The following is a 16,285-nucleotide window of genomic DNA, read 5'->3' on the forward strand; positions in this document are numbered from 1 at the left end:
ATTGCATTGCTGTTGTTAATGAATCCTTAGGTTGTGAGTGATAAGAATTGTAATTTGGAGGCTCACTCACTCAGTAACGTGTAACTGGCTTATGCTACACAAGTTTACATTGAGGTCGTGCAGATGAAGTGTGTGTTTTGTGAAGGAGCCATGAGCAGAGCAGAAGGTCTTCATATGAGATCAGGGTGCTGTCATGAATTAGCTTGTCCACCCTGAGTTTTCACCAGTAAAAGTAACTCAAGTCAAGACCACCACAACAAACATTAATGAACATTATGAACATTGATCAGGATTGTACAGATGTAGGTTGGCCTCAGCTCCAGCACAGACTCCTTCAGCTCCTTCAATTCAAATGATAAAGAACTGATTGTCTCCGGCATATTGTCACTCCTAGAAATGTAGGTGTGATGATTCAAACTTATTATGAGATCTGACTGTGCTGTGTGCTGATAATCATGAACGGGGAAACAGGAGTGCAGACAGTTTACGGTGTCATCAGGGTGTGTTAGGATGAAAGTAGAAATAAGCAGAGAACAACTGGGCTGTCAGGCTCTCCTTGTTGGTTTGATTACTGGATCTACTGGCACAACTGGGAGTCTTGTGTTTCATGAAATGGTGGTGAAGACACATCAGGAGTACACATGAGAGAAAGACAGAAATGAATGAATTGGTTAATGAAGTCCTGTACCTAAGTTTAGTTTCAAATGGCACTGTTAACATATTAAACATGTACATCATATACAGCATAGCAGCCAGTGTGAAATGAACAACAATATTACATTCAATCAGCAAAGATATGAGCACATTTACTGGAGGTCTCATGTCTGTGATCTGTAAAAGACTCCACTGAATTGGCTGAAAATGAATGTTAAATAAGAAAGAGAAATCACTAAGAGAGAGAACCAGTCGCCAGTCCAGTGAGGCTGTGTGATCCACGCTGTTGATGTCGAGTGTTGAAGGCCTGTCTGAGTTTATCATAAGAATAGCCGTGTAGAGAGGAGTTGTGTCCTCACTAAAGAAGAGGCAGTTGGAGTTCTGGGAACTCTAAATCAAGGAGAGACCACATGAGTGTGACAGATACGAGAGGAGACCTTCAGTGATATGGCGTATTAAATTATGTAATGTGTTAGAATAAGTTAAAGTTTCAGGATCGTCACTGCTGGGGAAAATGAATTGTCTGTGACTTTTCAACAATTAAATGGCGACCAACCCAACGTAGATCTTTATAGTAAATGAACTGTTACTTGATTTTAGACCTTCTGGCACTCATTTTAAAAGCTTTCATTTCTGTCTGGATTGGTTAAGATTTCAATACCATTTTGAATAATTGTTTTGTGTCATTGTCATTGACTATTGGTGACATGTCTCTGGATGTCACAGTTCTTCTGTTGTAAAAAATTGGTGTCTTGATTGAAAATGATACTTTTATAGATTGTAGAAATAACTTTGAAAGATATACTGTAGGAAGGGGAAAGTGTTTAAGCGCCATTTGTTTTTTAGTTTTCTGAACTCTTTTCATTTCACCTCACATTTTGTTTTTATCCCTGTTTGGTTCTGCTGGACTCAGTTCTTCATTTAGGAAATGTCCTCCTACATTCATAACTGCTTTGCTTTCTTCTTTCATCTCCTGGTCATCTCTCTAAAGTGAATCTCATACTTTCTAGGACTCGCCAGTCCAAAAGGATAACAAAAGGAAAAGGAAACACAATTCATATTGGTGACCACTGGGTTGGCCAGTCTGATGCAGTTGTGCTTTGGGGGGCTACAATAAGGCAAAGGTGGATGTGACAGACCACAGCTGTACCACCGATGTCTGCCATTCCTGTGCCATTGTGGTAGAAAAGGTCAAAGCCAAACTAGATAATTGAAGAACTGGGAGCTCAATGGGATGAGAGAGCGCTTATCGTAAAGATCAATGAGGTAATAAGATAGAAAATAATAAAATAAAAGAGCTGAGAGTCGAGTCAAAAAGCTTCATGTCAGCCAAAGTGTGCAGACAGTAAATCAAGCAAAGAATGTCAGCTAATGTCACCGGGTTATTAACACGTAAACACAAATGATATAAATGGTGGTCTCTGCTCCTGTCATTTGAAGTGGAGATGACGCAGTTTTATCTGTGAGTTGTTTTACACCAGTCTGTCAGAGGAGCTGACTACAGGTACAATGAGCTCTTCTTTGTGTTTCAGCCATGAACCTTCAGATGCGATGGACTCTTCTTATCTTATTGTTTCTACACAGCACAGATATCTCCTGGGCAGGTATGGATGGCTGGTTATATTTTGTTAAGTTTTGATTGTAATGAATATTTTGTTGTATTTACTCACTCAGTGGTGGCTCTGAGGATCTGTGCTGGTATCCAGAAGGTTGCCGGTTCAAATCCCGCCACCGCCTAAAGAGATCCTACTCTGCTGGGCCTTTCAGCAAGGCCCTTAACCTTCAATTGCTCCAGGGTGCTGTACAATGGCTGACCCCAAGTGGTATGTGAAAACGAACAAATTCCTAATACAAGAAATTGTATAAGGTGAAATAAAGAACAAAAAGAAAAGTATCCTCCTAGCACTGTTCACAGAACCTCGTCTTTCTGTAGAAACATATTTATATGGTGTTTTGTCAAAAGGAGAGTTAAATTGTATTTCTTTTTATAGCTTATAGAAGATAAAAGTTTAAATCTAGAAAAGCAATTTCAGGACAATTTATTCTTCAGAAGGAATAAATGAAGTCCACATCACCTATGAATTTAATAGTAGATGACAAGGCAGCATTTACTGTTTATATACGCTAACATGGTTTCATGAACTTTTCTCAGTTTTTCTAATTTACAAGTCACATCCTGGTCGTCACCCACTCTTGTGGTTTCCTTTCCAGACAGCTTCATCATTGTTAGTCCTTCTAAGCCCGTCGTCACTTATGTCGGTGAATATGTGGTCCTGCCAGCCTCCCTCTCACCAGCACTTAATGCTGAGGCCTTTGAAGTCATGTGGGTTACAACGGACTTCTCCTCACCGGTGCTTTTATACCAGGAGAACAGAATCAAAAAACAAATTGAGAGTAGAAAAGCAATGGTCCTAGACAATCTGAAGTTTGGCAACGTATCTCTAATGATCAGAAATGTCCGTGTTTCCGATGACAATCTCTACAAATGCTTTGTTTTCTCTGGAGAAACAGAAGAACAGACTCAGGTCTCACTCACTGTTGAAGGTCAGTGTGCATTTGGGATTTACAATTTTGGTTTCTACTTGTATTATGGGATGGCACATTGAGTCAGTGGCTAGATCTACTGCCCGATGAAGTCCATGTCCACTTCCCATGAGCACTTGCTGTCAGTGTAGAGTTTGCACTTCCACCTACTCCATCAAGTTTACTTTTTCTGAGTATTTTGATTTTCCTCTCAAACAGAAAGACGTATGAATTGGGTTAAGTGGTGAAGTTAAAGTCGGCCAATATGAGTGACCGGGTCCCATGATGAGATAAGGAGGATATTAATAATAATAATAATAATGAAACATTTTATTTATGTAGAACATTCCTCATTCTCAAAGCTCTTCAATGATATACAGAAAGAAAAAATGGGGATATATATAATATTGGAAAAAAAACACTAAATAAAGATAAATACAGGATATACAAAAGAGTTGATAAACTAGAATAAAATACAAAAATACCAAAAACTACAAGTAAACCTTGAATAAATAAGCTAATATGTGATACAAATAAACGTCATTTTGGGACAGTTCTACAGCCTATGAAACTATATAAAGGAAACAGGATGTATAACTATCTATCCATCCTTCCATCATCCATTATCCAACCCGCTATAACCTAACTACAGGGTTACAGGGGGTCTGCTGGAGCCAATCCCAGCCAACACAGCGAGCAAGACAGGAAACAAACCCCGGCAGGGCCAGCCCACTGCAGGCACACACACACACACACAAGGGACAATTTAGGATCGCCAATGCACCAAACCTGCATGTCTTTGGACTGTGGGAGGAAACCCACGAGACACGGGAGAACATGCAAACTCCACACAGGAGAACCCAGGATGTGAACCCAGGTATCCTAACTGTGAGGCAGCAGTGCCACCACTGCATCACCATGCCACTGGTGTATAACTAATGTGTTGAGTGGCTGGGGGTGTACCCAGCCGGGATGCCTAGAAGGACGGAGGAGGGACCACCCTGGTGGCTTTGGGGACCACGGTAAAGGAGCTTTGAAGCTCAACCCTATAGGGGCCCGTGGTCACCACCAGGGGGAGCCCTGATGCCTAAAGAGTCCTGGGTGTGGTGCAAGTGCTGAGGGGACAAGACCAGGGACACCCGAGTACTTCCGGTGCACAGCCGCACTTCCGCCACACCAGGGGAGTGTCAGCAGGCGCCATTGGGAGGCACCTGAAGCACGTCCAAGTGGGTTTAAAAGGGGCGCCTCCCTCCATTCGATGGCTGGAGTCAGGAGAGGAGAAAGACACGAACTCGGGAGGAGAAGTGTTTAGGTGGACCTGAAGGGAGACACTATGGAAATAGCCCGGACTTTGGGGTGAGAGTGGGTTGTGTGCTTTGCTTCACTTTTTGTAAATATGAATAAACGTGTGTTGAGTTTTGTACCTACGGTGTCCGCCTGTCTGTGTTTGGGTCATATTCCACACTAAATATGGTAAAACAAAACACATAAATAATAAACAGCGAAATGTTCAAAACATAACATACATAAGAACAAGAACAATCAAATGAACACAATTATTATATTTAAAGTATCACCAAAAGATCACAGATGACTAAACGCCACCTAAAGTAGGGTTGAGACCCTGGCTAAAACTTGATGCTGGACACTATCTGGCAGGCTTGAACAAGAGGGACATCAAGTGGCAGAGCAAATGGGATTACAGGTCACTAAAGAATAATGAGAAGCTCCTGCATCCCAGCACAGACAGAATACCAAAGAACTGGAATCCACAAATCAAAGACGCTGCTCTTCCTGTTTGTGGGAGTGTTGAGCTGAATAACTCCTCTGGTCTGCCCGTGTGGATTTCTGTATTTTAATAGCTGGTCTCTTTATTTATGAGTGTGAAGACATTCAAAAGAATGTCCTCATAGTCCCAAATCTGACCCCTAACCTCAGTTGGCTCCATTCTTTATCAAACACCCCAAACATTTCAAACTGACACTCTGTGAAGTTTCATTAAATATTAGCAATAAACAAAATAATCTGACACAAGTCAAACACAATAAAATTGAAGCCAACACTCCAAACTCAGAATGTGTTCATTGTAACCAAATATCTTTATCTGAGCAGTTCATTCCTAACCGTATGCCATGTCAGCTGATGTTAAAGTGTTTCTTCTTCTTCTCTTCACTGATCTTCCACTCTTTTGTGTTTCATTAGTTTTAGGTGCTCAGCCCTCCATTTCTATGAGCTCCACTGAAGGCCAGAAGACCCGACTGGAGTGCAGCGCTGAGAAGTGGAACCCCCAACCAGAAGTCACCTGGAGGGACATGAATGGGGCAGACGTGACGTCACAGTCCACAATAAAGTCAGAGCGGACCCGAGGGTCTTCTGAGAGTGAGCAGCGTCCTCCCGGTGAAGGAGGAGTACAACGTGTTCAGCTGTCTGATGAGAAGTAAAGCACCAAAGCCAGACTGGCACCGGACTTGGCATCTACAGTACGTCATTAATAGTGTGGCACTAGCAGCATGTCATTTGGTCAATGCTCCATTTTTACACAGAATTTTACAGAAAAGTTTACAAATTTTACAAATTTGTAGATCAATCTAAAAAGCTAGGCTTCCATTTAATGAATTTGTGGAAAATTTGGAAAATACTTCAGATAAAAAAATCAAATAGTAAAACATATTTTAATTATGGTGAGCATTTGGAATTATGCTGGTGAAGGACAACCACTAAAGTGTCTTTCCTGTCATAAGACCCATTTTCCTTTACTATTGTTACTCACCTAACATGTTTTATAATAAAATCTTGCTATTATTAAAATGGTAAAACAAGTAAACAGTGCCGACCCCTTTGATTTATCTCTGGTTGGGGACATGCTGTCCGAGGGTGTGTTACAATGTGATGGAGAGGGTGACACACGGTGACAGGACGGAGTCTTCTGGCCATGGCTTTGTAGTTGTGACCCACAATCCTGAGCCCTGACTCCCTGTGTGACCCTGAGTGAGTCACTCCACATTCTACTTCTCAGAAACATGAAACCATAACATTAACAAACAGGCTTAATCCAGTTCAGGGTAGTGGGTGATGGAGCCGACCCCAGCAGCACTGGGCACAGGGCCCACTCACACACACACACAGGGCTAATTCAGAATGGACACAACAGGCATGTCTTGGGGTTGTAGGAGGCACCTCTTAAATGTGTGCTTTCAAAATTCAACTTACTAATCAATTTTGTGTTAAATGATGTGCCATATACAAGAAAAAGGAAAAGATCCATAAGTGGAAATGAAATATGGATAAGAGATGGAACAGTCAGATACCACCACACACACGCATGAATAAATCTACAGTGTCAGGTACAGTTGGCTAGCAGTGTGACTTCAAAACAAGGCTGTCTGTCTGTAGAAAATTCAACTGTGACTTAGTCTAGGAATGGACCCTAAATCTGTGCCCATGATTCAAAGAAATGAAAAGTAAACATGTAGGTTAAAAAGACGTAGGAGACAAACACTGGTGGAGAATGACATTAATGGAGGTGAGATACTGATAGGAAAGGAGTCCCACTTGATGGATTCTTCTGTGTTTTCCACACCTGAAGCTCATTCCTGTCTCACAGACTCACACGTCTTCCCCTCATTTTGCAGGTTTCTCCCAAGGGTCTCTGGCTGGTTGGTGGCTTTCTGCATCTTGTTGGTTCTTTGCTTAGCGGTGACTCCCCTGCTGGTCATTCAATGGAGAAGAATGAGAGGTGAGGACAGAAGATCTCACATCGACATCAGAAAAGACTGACTGCTCAGTAAATGGTAACGTTATTCATAAATAATTCATCTTTATATTCTTTTTTTGTCTTCCATAGAAACAAACACCAGATATGATTCAATAGGTGAGTACAGTTTGATTTCAGTTACTTTGTGTCTTTTACTGTCATCGTGAATCCTGAGACGTGTCAGTCAGTTTGTATTTTAATCACACAATTCACAGTTAGCGGCTGTAGGAGGCCACATTGAAAATCCACTGACAATGGAAGGACATGCAGACTGTCCACTGGAGACATCATACCAGGAGCTGAACTGGAGTTTGAGGGCTGTGGGCTGACAAACCTAACGCCACGCAGGCGCTGAGTGCCAAATGGCTCCTCCATTACACATTTAGTCCTCTCTCTAGTCGTGAGTCAGCACAGGGCTGAAGATATGAGACACTCTGATCAAGGACTGGTCTGATGAGCTCGACTTGTGCTGATTTACCTCTTTCTACTTGGCCACTGTTTATCTGTCTTCTGTGATGGTGAGGTGGCTTCTCAGGGGTCTTCAGAGTCCATGAATATCTGAGCAGTTCAATTAGTGAAGGCCTTGGTGTGACTGAATAAACATGAACTGGTCAGGAAATTCAAAATGGGAGATCAGGGCTGCCAGACTGAATGTGAAGAGGAGACGATTTGAAAATGGTCAGCATTGAGCCAATGTGGCCCACCACGTTCAGTGAAGACTTCTGTGTCTCCTTTGTGTTGGTGCTTCATGTGTGAATAGAAAAGGAAACCAAAAACATAAAAAATAAACAGCTTTTAAATTTATTTTATGGTTTTGAATATAAAATTAATTTATTCATTTGTTTTCGATTCCAATTAATGGAAGCAGAGAGTTGACACACGACAGTAGAAATCCATTTGTAAGGTGCCAGTCTGTGACTCACACACACACACACACATTCTCACACACACACACACATTCTCACACACACACACACACACACACTAATATTTTAACTTATTTACTGTTCATCTTTAAAATGGACAGCAGAAAAACATGTTGACATCGGAGAAGCATGCAGGCTCAACCCACACTCTGAATGGGCTCGCATCAGTGCCAACCTCTGTGCCAGCATGTTCACTAATAATAATAATAATAATAATAGTAATAATGGCACATTTTATTTGTAACGCACTTTTCTTGAACCAGAGTGCAATAAGGCATAGCAAGAAAAGAAGAATAAAAAGTATAAAGTAAGCAGTAAATAACAAAGTAAAAACCAATTTGTGACATCCAGTAATAAATCCAAACAAAGCAGGAGAGTCAATCAGAACGTCATTAGATTCTGTAAATCAAGTTCTCATCCTCCATGACTTGATGTTTCCTCCTGCAGGGACAAAGAGCCAGCAGAATGGAGGGTCTGACGAGGCCACAGATGTGACGAGAGGCTGTGCCGTGGACTTCTTTGTGTGTTAGGATGAGAGTTTTAAATGTGACGTGTTTGTGAGCAGAGAACCAGTGCAGGGACGCCAGTACAGGGGTGATGTGACGGTTCAGTGACGTATGGGTACAGTCTGAGCAGCACAGTTTGCACACACTGGAGCTTCTTAAGAGAATTTGCTGGGAGACCAAAGAGAAGAGCATTGCAATAATCTCAATGATGAAGGGCCTTAGATGAAGACATGAATACTCTTTTCAGAAGCAGATAGTAACTGAAATATTCAGGGTCCTGCAATCTTGTGCTGATGAAACAAATACATTTTGGTAATGTTTTTAATGTGTGCATCAAACGTGAGCTGACTGTCATAAATAACTCCAAGGTCACAGACATTAATGGTAGGTGATAACAGAATTCTATCAACAGATGAACTCAAATGATTTATTTTTTGTACAGAAGAAGGACCCATTAAAGAACCTCAGTCATTAAGCAATTTGATTGAAGGAACGTCTGCTGCACCCTTGACTTTGTTTCATGGAGTCAGTTTGTGAGGAGAGTAGTGGTGGAAGTTTACCCCAATATGGATTTGAGTGTCATCTGCGTAACAATGATCTCCTAAATCGCATATCTCTGTCATTTCCCCTAAAGGTTACATATAAATATGGTATCGTATGTAACGTATGTCACCTGAAAAGTCTTCACTTGTGACAATGTCCCTAGTCACCCTCAGAAGCAGACATATTGCTGTATATTTTGTGGCCACTAGAGGTGCCCCAGAGCTCTGAACAGCAGATACACCACGTCAGACACCAACGGAGGATAACATAACATGTTTTATTACATGACAACACCTCACAACTCTTACTTTAAACAATACGCCAAATAAGTGCTTTATTGTCTCCCTCTGCTCCTCCTTAGTGAGTGTCATCCTCTTCCTCCCAACTCTGACTCACCAAGTGAAGGAGACGCTCTCTTGTATGTTGGACCCTGGTGTACTTCTGGTGTCATCACATTGCATTCTGAAGGCACTTTTGTCACATATGGGGGTCACATGATCAGGTACTGTAGGCTCTCTTATGAAAGTGCCCTCTGGTGGCAGACACAGACCCTGGCAGGATTGCCCTTCTGAACTACAAGTCATATGAACTGAGCCAGTGGATCACTGCCGCCTCTCATATTGTATTGTAGGCTGTATTGTCCTTGATATTTCATCCAGTCCATCTGTTAAATTTCCACCACACGTAGGACAAGAACCAAAAGCCATCCTGGGCAGGTGGCACAGCCTTTCATTGTGGCCTCCCAGCTGGACAAAGTATCAGCCTTCACCCCAGTTGTGACGCCACTCCATCCGTATGACGCTCACAATATACAGTATATATAAATATTCATCTGAGGTGTCCTTCATCCATGGAGAGACTGGTGTTGTCAGTCCCACTTCTCTTCTCAAATGTTCACTTTGTTCTTCTCTTTATGTCTACAGTTAGATTCCTTCCTATTTGGTTCCTGCACAAGGAAATTGGTAAGAAAAGATTTTTCTTCTTTGTATTAAAATGTAAAATAAAACTGTTAAAGATTTAAATGGAGGGAGAGAGTTTAGTAATTCAAGGGACACAATAAGAACGTGAAACATTAGTGCTAGAAATGACAAGTCCAAGTAGAGGCTCTTTACTAAGAAACATTCTGAGTCTAAGGATGCTTTCCTGATAATATTATTATGAATATGATTTGTATTGATTCCATGTCTGAGAGTGAATCAGTATTTTATAAGAACTGTTTGAACGTTCTTAGCTCACACACACCCTGAGGTGCCCACTGTGCTGTCCTCTCGTATCTTATTTACGCCACTCAGTAAGGTGCCTTGTGTTTTCTTCTCATCTTCTTCTTTTATTTTAGTCCACTCTTCTTATCGTTGGTCCATCAGTTTGAGGGTCCTGGGGCTCAGACCCTACCTCAGTAGTACTGGACACAACACAAGAGTCCTCCTTATCCTTTGTTTGCTGTTGTTTTGATTCTAAAGCTCCGTCTGCTCCACTCAGTCTGATTATTAAACATTTGGATTTCTGTCCTCACATTTAGATTCACCTCATTATTTTAACTGTGAACCCCTAAGAGTGAGCAGGACCCCGTGAAGTGGGCATCACATGTCACCTGATAGAAGTTCAGTCCTCCACTGTCACTCTGATCTCTCAGTTCACACAGCAGTTTGTTTCTGGTCACCGACACTCAGACAGTTGGCACTGAGGAGCCATTTGAACTGACAATGGAGAAGACAAATAGCAAGGCCATCAGTAGGAGACAAACTGGTCAAGACGAGGGTCTTCTGGCACGTGTCTTATTGTATTGCAGTCACACTAATTACACCTGCAGCGTTCATTTCTGTGTTTCTGTGGTGACGAGGACACGGTCAGAAGTCTCACAGTAGGACCTCCACTCCTAATAATCATAAATAATTCTGTTCCTTCTTCATCAGACGCCACGCAGATTCAAAGCCAAAGGCCAGTAGGCTGTTAATTCTGCAAATCCACTTTCAGTCTGTGCTTGGCACTCCAGCTATTGTCATGTCCATTGTTCTGCTGTCTATTATAAGGGGTCTTTATGAAGGGAAATTTGAAATGCAAAGATATTTTAAGACTTCAGAAGAGGAAAATGAAAGTAAATGAAAGTAGCGAGTGAGAACTGAAGAGATGATGTTTTAAGTTGACCCACCTGATTATTCACTCAGTAACGCAGCTCTCTTCTTCAGCAGACAAGTCACAACGCCACCAATGCAGGTACAATGTTTGAACTGGGGGTCACTGGGGGTCTTTCAAGTCTCACTCTTTATTGGACTCATTAAGTTTATTTCTTTATTTATTATTTTACAGAATGGAGGAGAATATGCAGCTCAGCAGGTACGGTTGATAAGCTGGTCATGAAATTCTCATTTTCTGTGTCTGTAGTCTTTGTGTCTTCATGTTAAACGTGTCACCTTCATGACCATGACAAGCAGCACCTTGTGAGCTCTGTGACTGTCCCCCAGGTCTCAGTTAATGGCTGAGGTCCCTCTGTGTGGGTGACATGGTGACACAGTGGTAGCTGCTGCCATCTCCCAGTAAGGACACTGGGGTTCACCTCCTGGGGCTCCTTGTGTGGAGTTTGCATGTTCTGCCTGTGACTGTGAGGGTCTCCTCCGTGTGCTCCAAAGACATGCAGGTTAGGTGGTCCGGTGACGCTCAGTTAGCCCTGATGTGTGTCTGAGTGTTTGCCCGCTGATGGACTGGCGTCCCATCCATGGGTTGTTCCTGCCCTGTCCTGATGCCTGCTGTGATCGGCTCCATCTGCCCCTCGACTCTGCTCTGGATAAGCAGGTTATGACAATGGATGGCTGCTTGTTCTGTGTGTTTAAAGGCAGATGAGCTGCTAGTTAAGACCTCAGCCTCTACTGCCCCCTGGTGGTCTCTTTGAATATCGCTAGTTCTCTTATTCCTATGAAGTTCACTAAACAGTCCTCTGTCATAAACAGCTGGATTCTCCTTGGCAGGCGGACATTACTTCATTTTGTGTTTCAAGAACATCAGACAAGTCAGTAAAGACAGAACTAAAGACCGGACCCTCCTCGTGCAGACACAACTCCTCAGATGTCTTCCTCGGTACAAAGGATGCTCGTTTGTCTTGTAGACTTTATTCTCAGAAGGTCATTTTGATTCAGTGGTCTCGCACCGATTAGCACTGCGTGTCATTGTCACTAACCCTGCTACTTAAAGACTCCATGATGTCCCTTCTGTCACTTAGGACCCTCTTGTGTTTCAGTGCAGACCCTTTCTCAGGCCCCCATTTCCAGCATGTCGATGTTGAAGTATTTGTGAGATGACAACACTGAGGACACACTTGAGGTTTTCACTCCCAACGTTTCCACTTTTTAAAGTAAACTGAGTGCTGCTGAGTCCTCACAGGGCCCGCTGTCCATTCTCAGCCCCTCAGTGTCCAGTCCTGTCCCCTCTTTACTGCCAATTTGTGTTTTGTCCTGCTGTCCTGTCCTTTGTCGTCACTATCAGTGTTGTCACCTTGTATGTCCTCTCGTCCCCTCTCCTTATTAAAGCCCCCCTCACCTGTACTGACCGGTCACATGGTGTCCCTGCTGACTGATGACTTGTGACACTTCATCCTCATTACTGACAGGCGGCCATCTTGTGTTGTTAGAGTCAGTGTCATAAATTCAGTGCCCCCCGTTGTCACTTCTGACAAGGAACTGAGAAACATAAAGTGGGGGGTCTGCTAAATAAAAGGCCACCAACGCAGTGTAAGGACAAGAAAAGTGACAGAGTCACCGACAGAGCAGAGCAGAGCAGCACAAAATGAATCAAAGTGGACAGGAATGACAGGAACAGGAGGACAACAGGCCAAGGGACATGAGACCCTCAGGTTAGTGACGACAAGTCTGAGAGCTGCTGGTGAGTCTGTGAACAAGTGCCAGGCCTCACTGGTGGTCGTCTTGTTTGTGTCTTTAACAAATCCTCGCTGTGTGATTCGTCTTTTATTAAAATGTTCACAGCGTGGTGATCAGGCTCTTTAGGGTTAAATGAAGATAAAATGGAGGAGGTCAGAGGTGCACTACACAGGGGGCCGAGCAGTGACACAAAGAGACACACGAGGGGCTTGGTGGGCTGAGAACTGAACACGTGCTGTTTGACGCCTTTGTCTTTTTAATGTTCAGGTCCTTCAAGGAGTGTAAATGTGTTGTTGTCTTCCTCACGTCCCCTGATTTCCTGACGTCTTCCTCTTTTCTTCATCTTCTCCTCAGCTGATGTCACTTTTGACCCTGAGACTGCAAATCCACATCTCATTGTGTCTGAAGACGGGAAAGAAGTGAGATACACAGACACACGACAGGGAGTGACAGACAATCCAAAGAGGTTTGACTACTGGGTTAATGTCCTGGCCAGAAGAGGATTCACGTCAGGGAGACACTACTGGGAGGGGGAGGTCGGGGAAGACTAACTGGGCTTTAGGAGTCGCCAGAGAGTCGCCAACAGGAAGGGGAGATTACAGTGACCCCAGATAATGGATACTGGACTTTAGGGCTGAGGAATGAGAGTGAGTATGCAGCTGCAATGACCGTCCTCTCCCTCCCCTGAGAGTGAAGCCCCTGACAGTGGGGGTCTTTCTGGACTATGATGGAGGTCAGGTCTCCTTTTACAATGCCCAGTCCCGCCTCACCTCTACACCTTCACAGACTCCTTCACTGAGACCCTCTATCCGCTCTTCCGTCCTGGTCTTAATGACGGTGGTAAAACGCAGCCCCTCTGGTCATCTGCCCCCTGCGCACACACTGACCCCTCTGTATTAATGTCGTCTGTCCATCTCTGTGTCAGGTCAGACCAGCACAAAGCCGATGGAGACTTTCTTTAACATTCGACCACCAACTCCAAGCCCCTGAGGTGTCCTGCTGTTTGCTACTCGTCTGATTTTCATTTTCAGGATTTCTGTGTTTAATGAGACATCAGGACTGAACACTTGAGATTTTTAAATGGCGTTGGATCAAAGCGTCGGCTCCATCATCAAATGTGAATCTGAGGGTCTGAGAATGAACAGAAATCCTGAGTGCGCGTCTTTAATTTGACATTCAAAGAGGAATTCAACAAAGATGGTCGTGTTCTCCACAGCACTGGATTGGTTTTCTTCAGTCGTCAGTGACGCCACTTGCTGGTGGTCAGTCCTGATTACACTGAGGTGCCCACTTTGTGACATTAGAAGACATGAAGAGTGTGAGCTGAGCAGAAGAATCAGAGACCCTGAATATCGAGACCACCGTCCATTTTGTAACTCGCTTATCTAATTCAGGGTCACAGGGGCTGTCAATGTGGGGGCAACACGGATAAGAACCAACCTGTGACACCAGAGCTGAAGGCCAGACCACCAATCACTGTGCTACTATGAGACCACCGATCAGACAAACATGAATTCCTATCTAGCGTTGTAGCGGGGCTACATAGTAGTAATAGTGTTTGTGTTCGTATTCCGCGCGCCTTGTTTCCATCGCCCCGCTTACTGTGTATGTGTGTCAGTGAATGCCGTCCCTGTAAAGGGAGACGGATGATGGAAGGAGATCGCCCCAAACCTGGAAAACACCGGTGTCCAATCAATCAATTACATTTGTCACAGGACTATAAAAGCAATCAAGAGGGAAACGGAAGAGAGAGAGAGAGAGAGAAGGAGACATTCATTATACGACCACCTAACCACCTGTACCTGCTGTATTTCACATCGCAGCATTTCCATCCAGTTTGTTTTTCATTCCGCGGACTCATTCCAAACACCCTCATCATCGAGACCCGGGGTCGATCATTTTCCACCACCGCCGAGGATACACGGTGAGGCTGTTCCAGTTTTCGGGAATTACAAACACTTCATATATTGGTTAATCAGTCATCTGCATTCAGGACAATTGTTACTCGGACTCAAGTTCACGACCGCTCATTACCGTATTTCATTCATTCTTTTTGGTATTTGTGTTGTTTGTTATATGTTACAAGGGCAAGGAGGGGTAGTTATATTCATCTAGGGATTTGTCACGGTGTTGCTTTGGTGGAGGGATATTTATAATTTATTTAGCTTTTTCTGTTTCATTTAATACATTTTATCAGTTTAAGTTTACATATCTGCTTTTCTTTTGTGTTTTTACACCGTCGATTGTGGGGAAAGGTTTAATTTGTTAAAGGTACGGCTTGATTAGATTTAACTCAGCAATTAATCCAGGCCACAGGTCTTGAGGTGTAGCTGCGGTCGGGTAAGGCCGTTACAGCCGCTATATACTTCTATTGTTAAACGTGGACTGAAATACACAACACTGTAAGTCTGCTGAGAAGTTCATCAACACTGAGATGAGTTTGGGATGAAATGAAATAAAACAGAAAGGGATGTCAAATGAAATAAAGAAAGGCAGGAATTACAAAAGAAATCATCGCCATCAGTGAGGTGACACGGCACTGTCCTCTGTAATAAAATGGCTTCTCGTGAACTTCTCTGAGGGTCCACCTCACAGTCCTGAACCTCCGCAGACTCGACGTCATTTCAGTGACACACACAGGTGGTCTGCTGCAGTGCTGGAGTCACAGTGTGTGACAGAAATGACAATAATAAGTTTAATTACTGAACAGAGTGCTAGACGTGAGAAAAGAACTGAAGAAACGGAATTAAAAATGGACGACTTCACACAAATCAGCACAATTAAAATGACAACAGAATACAGAATTGTGTGTGAATGGCACCTCTTGTGGTCATAAAGTGTAATTAAAATAATTAAAAATGGAGTCAAATTCATCAATCCAGTCCTCGTCTGAATCAGTTTATTTATTTGCATTTGAGTGTGAAGGCGTATGTGAGACTCAGAAATGTCACTTTGTCTGTCATTTATAAATGAACTCAAATAGAGTCAGGGACAGAACTGCAAGTGTGTTTGACTGGTGTTACCAGTGGATGTGCGACTGGGAGAACTGGGAGAAAGTCATGTGACACCAGGAGAACACGTTAACTCCACAGAGATGCTGAGCATGATGGGAATTTAAATTAGGAGCTGTGAGGCACTGGGCCACTTGGGAGCTTATAATAATAATAATAATAATAATAATAATAATAATAATAAAGTTAAACTTGTTGAACAGAAGCCTCTACAAATACACGCCGCCTGCAGTATGAAAGTTGAGTCACTGATGAGATTTGCTGAGTGACTTTGGAGTTGTAGATAAACTCGTGTCATCAGCGTGATCTTCATGCTCTTCCTCTCACTAATCACAGTCACTGCTCTCGTCTGCACACCACACACATGTCGGTGGTCTTACTGTTCGTATCTTTGACTTTCTCACATGTTAATGAAACTCTAAACGTGATGTTCGTGTTTGTCAAGCAGACAAGTCAGAGTTTCCTGTAATCTGCACACTTGTCACTAAACCTGAACTTG

General features: G+C 43.1%; 1 protein-coding gene across 3 annotated transcripts; it reads left to right on the forward strand.

Annotated features, from left to right (window-relative positions):
• The first annotated feature begins 5,661 nt into the window (after nucleotides 1-5,661).
• On the forward strand, nucleotides 5,662-14,011 carry LOC120522516 (butyrophilin subfamily 1 member A1-like). Of its 3 annotated transcripts, XM_039743424.1 has the most exons (5): nucleotides 5,662-5,697; nucleotides 6,810-6,913; nucleotides 7,022-7,048; nucleotides 11,214-11,240; nucleotides 13,130-14,011. In XM_039743424.1, the coding sequence occupies exons 2-5, from the start codon at nucleotides 6,907-6,909 to the stop codon at nucleotides 13,324-13,326; spliced, it is 258 nt and encodes an 85-aa protein (XP_039599358.1). In that variant the 5' UTR covers nucleotides 5,662-5,697; nucleotides 6,810-6,906; the 3' UTR covers nucleotides 13,327-14,011. The 3 variants fall into 3 exon arrangements, 2 of the variants coding, with proteins under 2 accessions (XP_039599358.1, XP_039599359.1); XR_005632405.1 differs by lacking the exons at nucleotides 11,214-11,240; nucleotides 13,130-14,011 and adding an exon at nucleotides 9,830-9,868; XM_039743425.1 differs by lacking the exon at nucleotides 11,214-11,240.
• The last annotated feature ends 2,274 nt before the right edge of the window (nucleotides 14,012-16,285 follow it).

Source organism: Polypterus senegalus, unplaced genomic scaffold (genome assembly GCF_016835505.1).
Source record: "Polypterus senegalus isolate Bchr_013 unplaced genomic scaffold, ASM1683550v1 scaffold_285, whole genome shotgun sequence".
In the NCBI taxonomy this organism is placed as follows: domain Eukaryota; kingdom Metazoa; phylum Chordata; class Cladistia; order Polypteriformes; family Polypteridae; genus Polypterus; species Polypterus senegalus.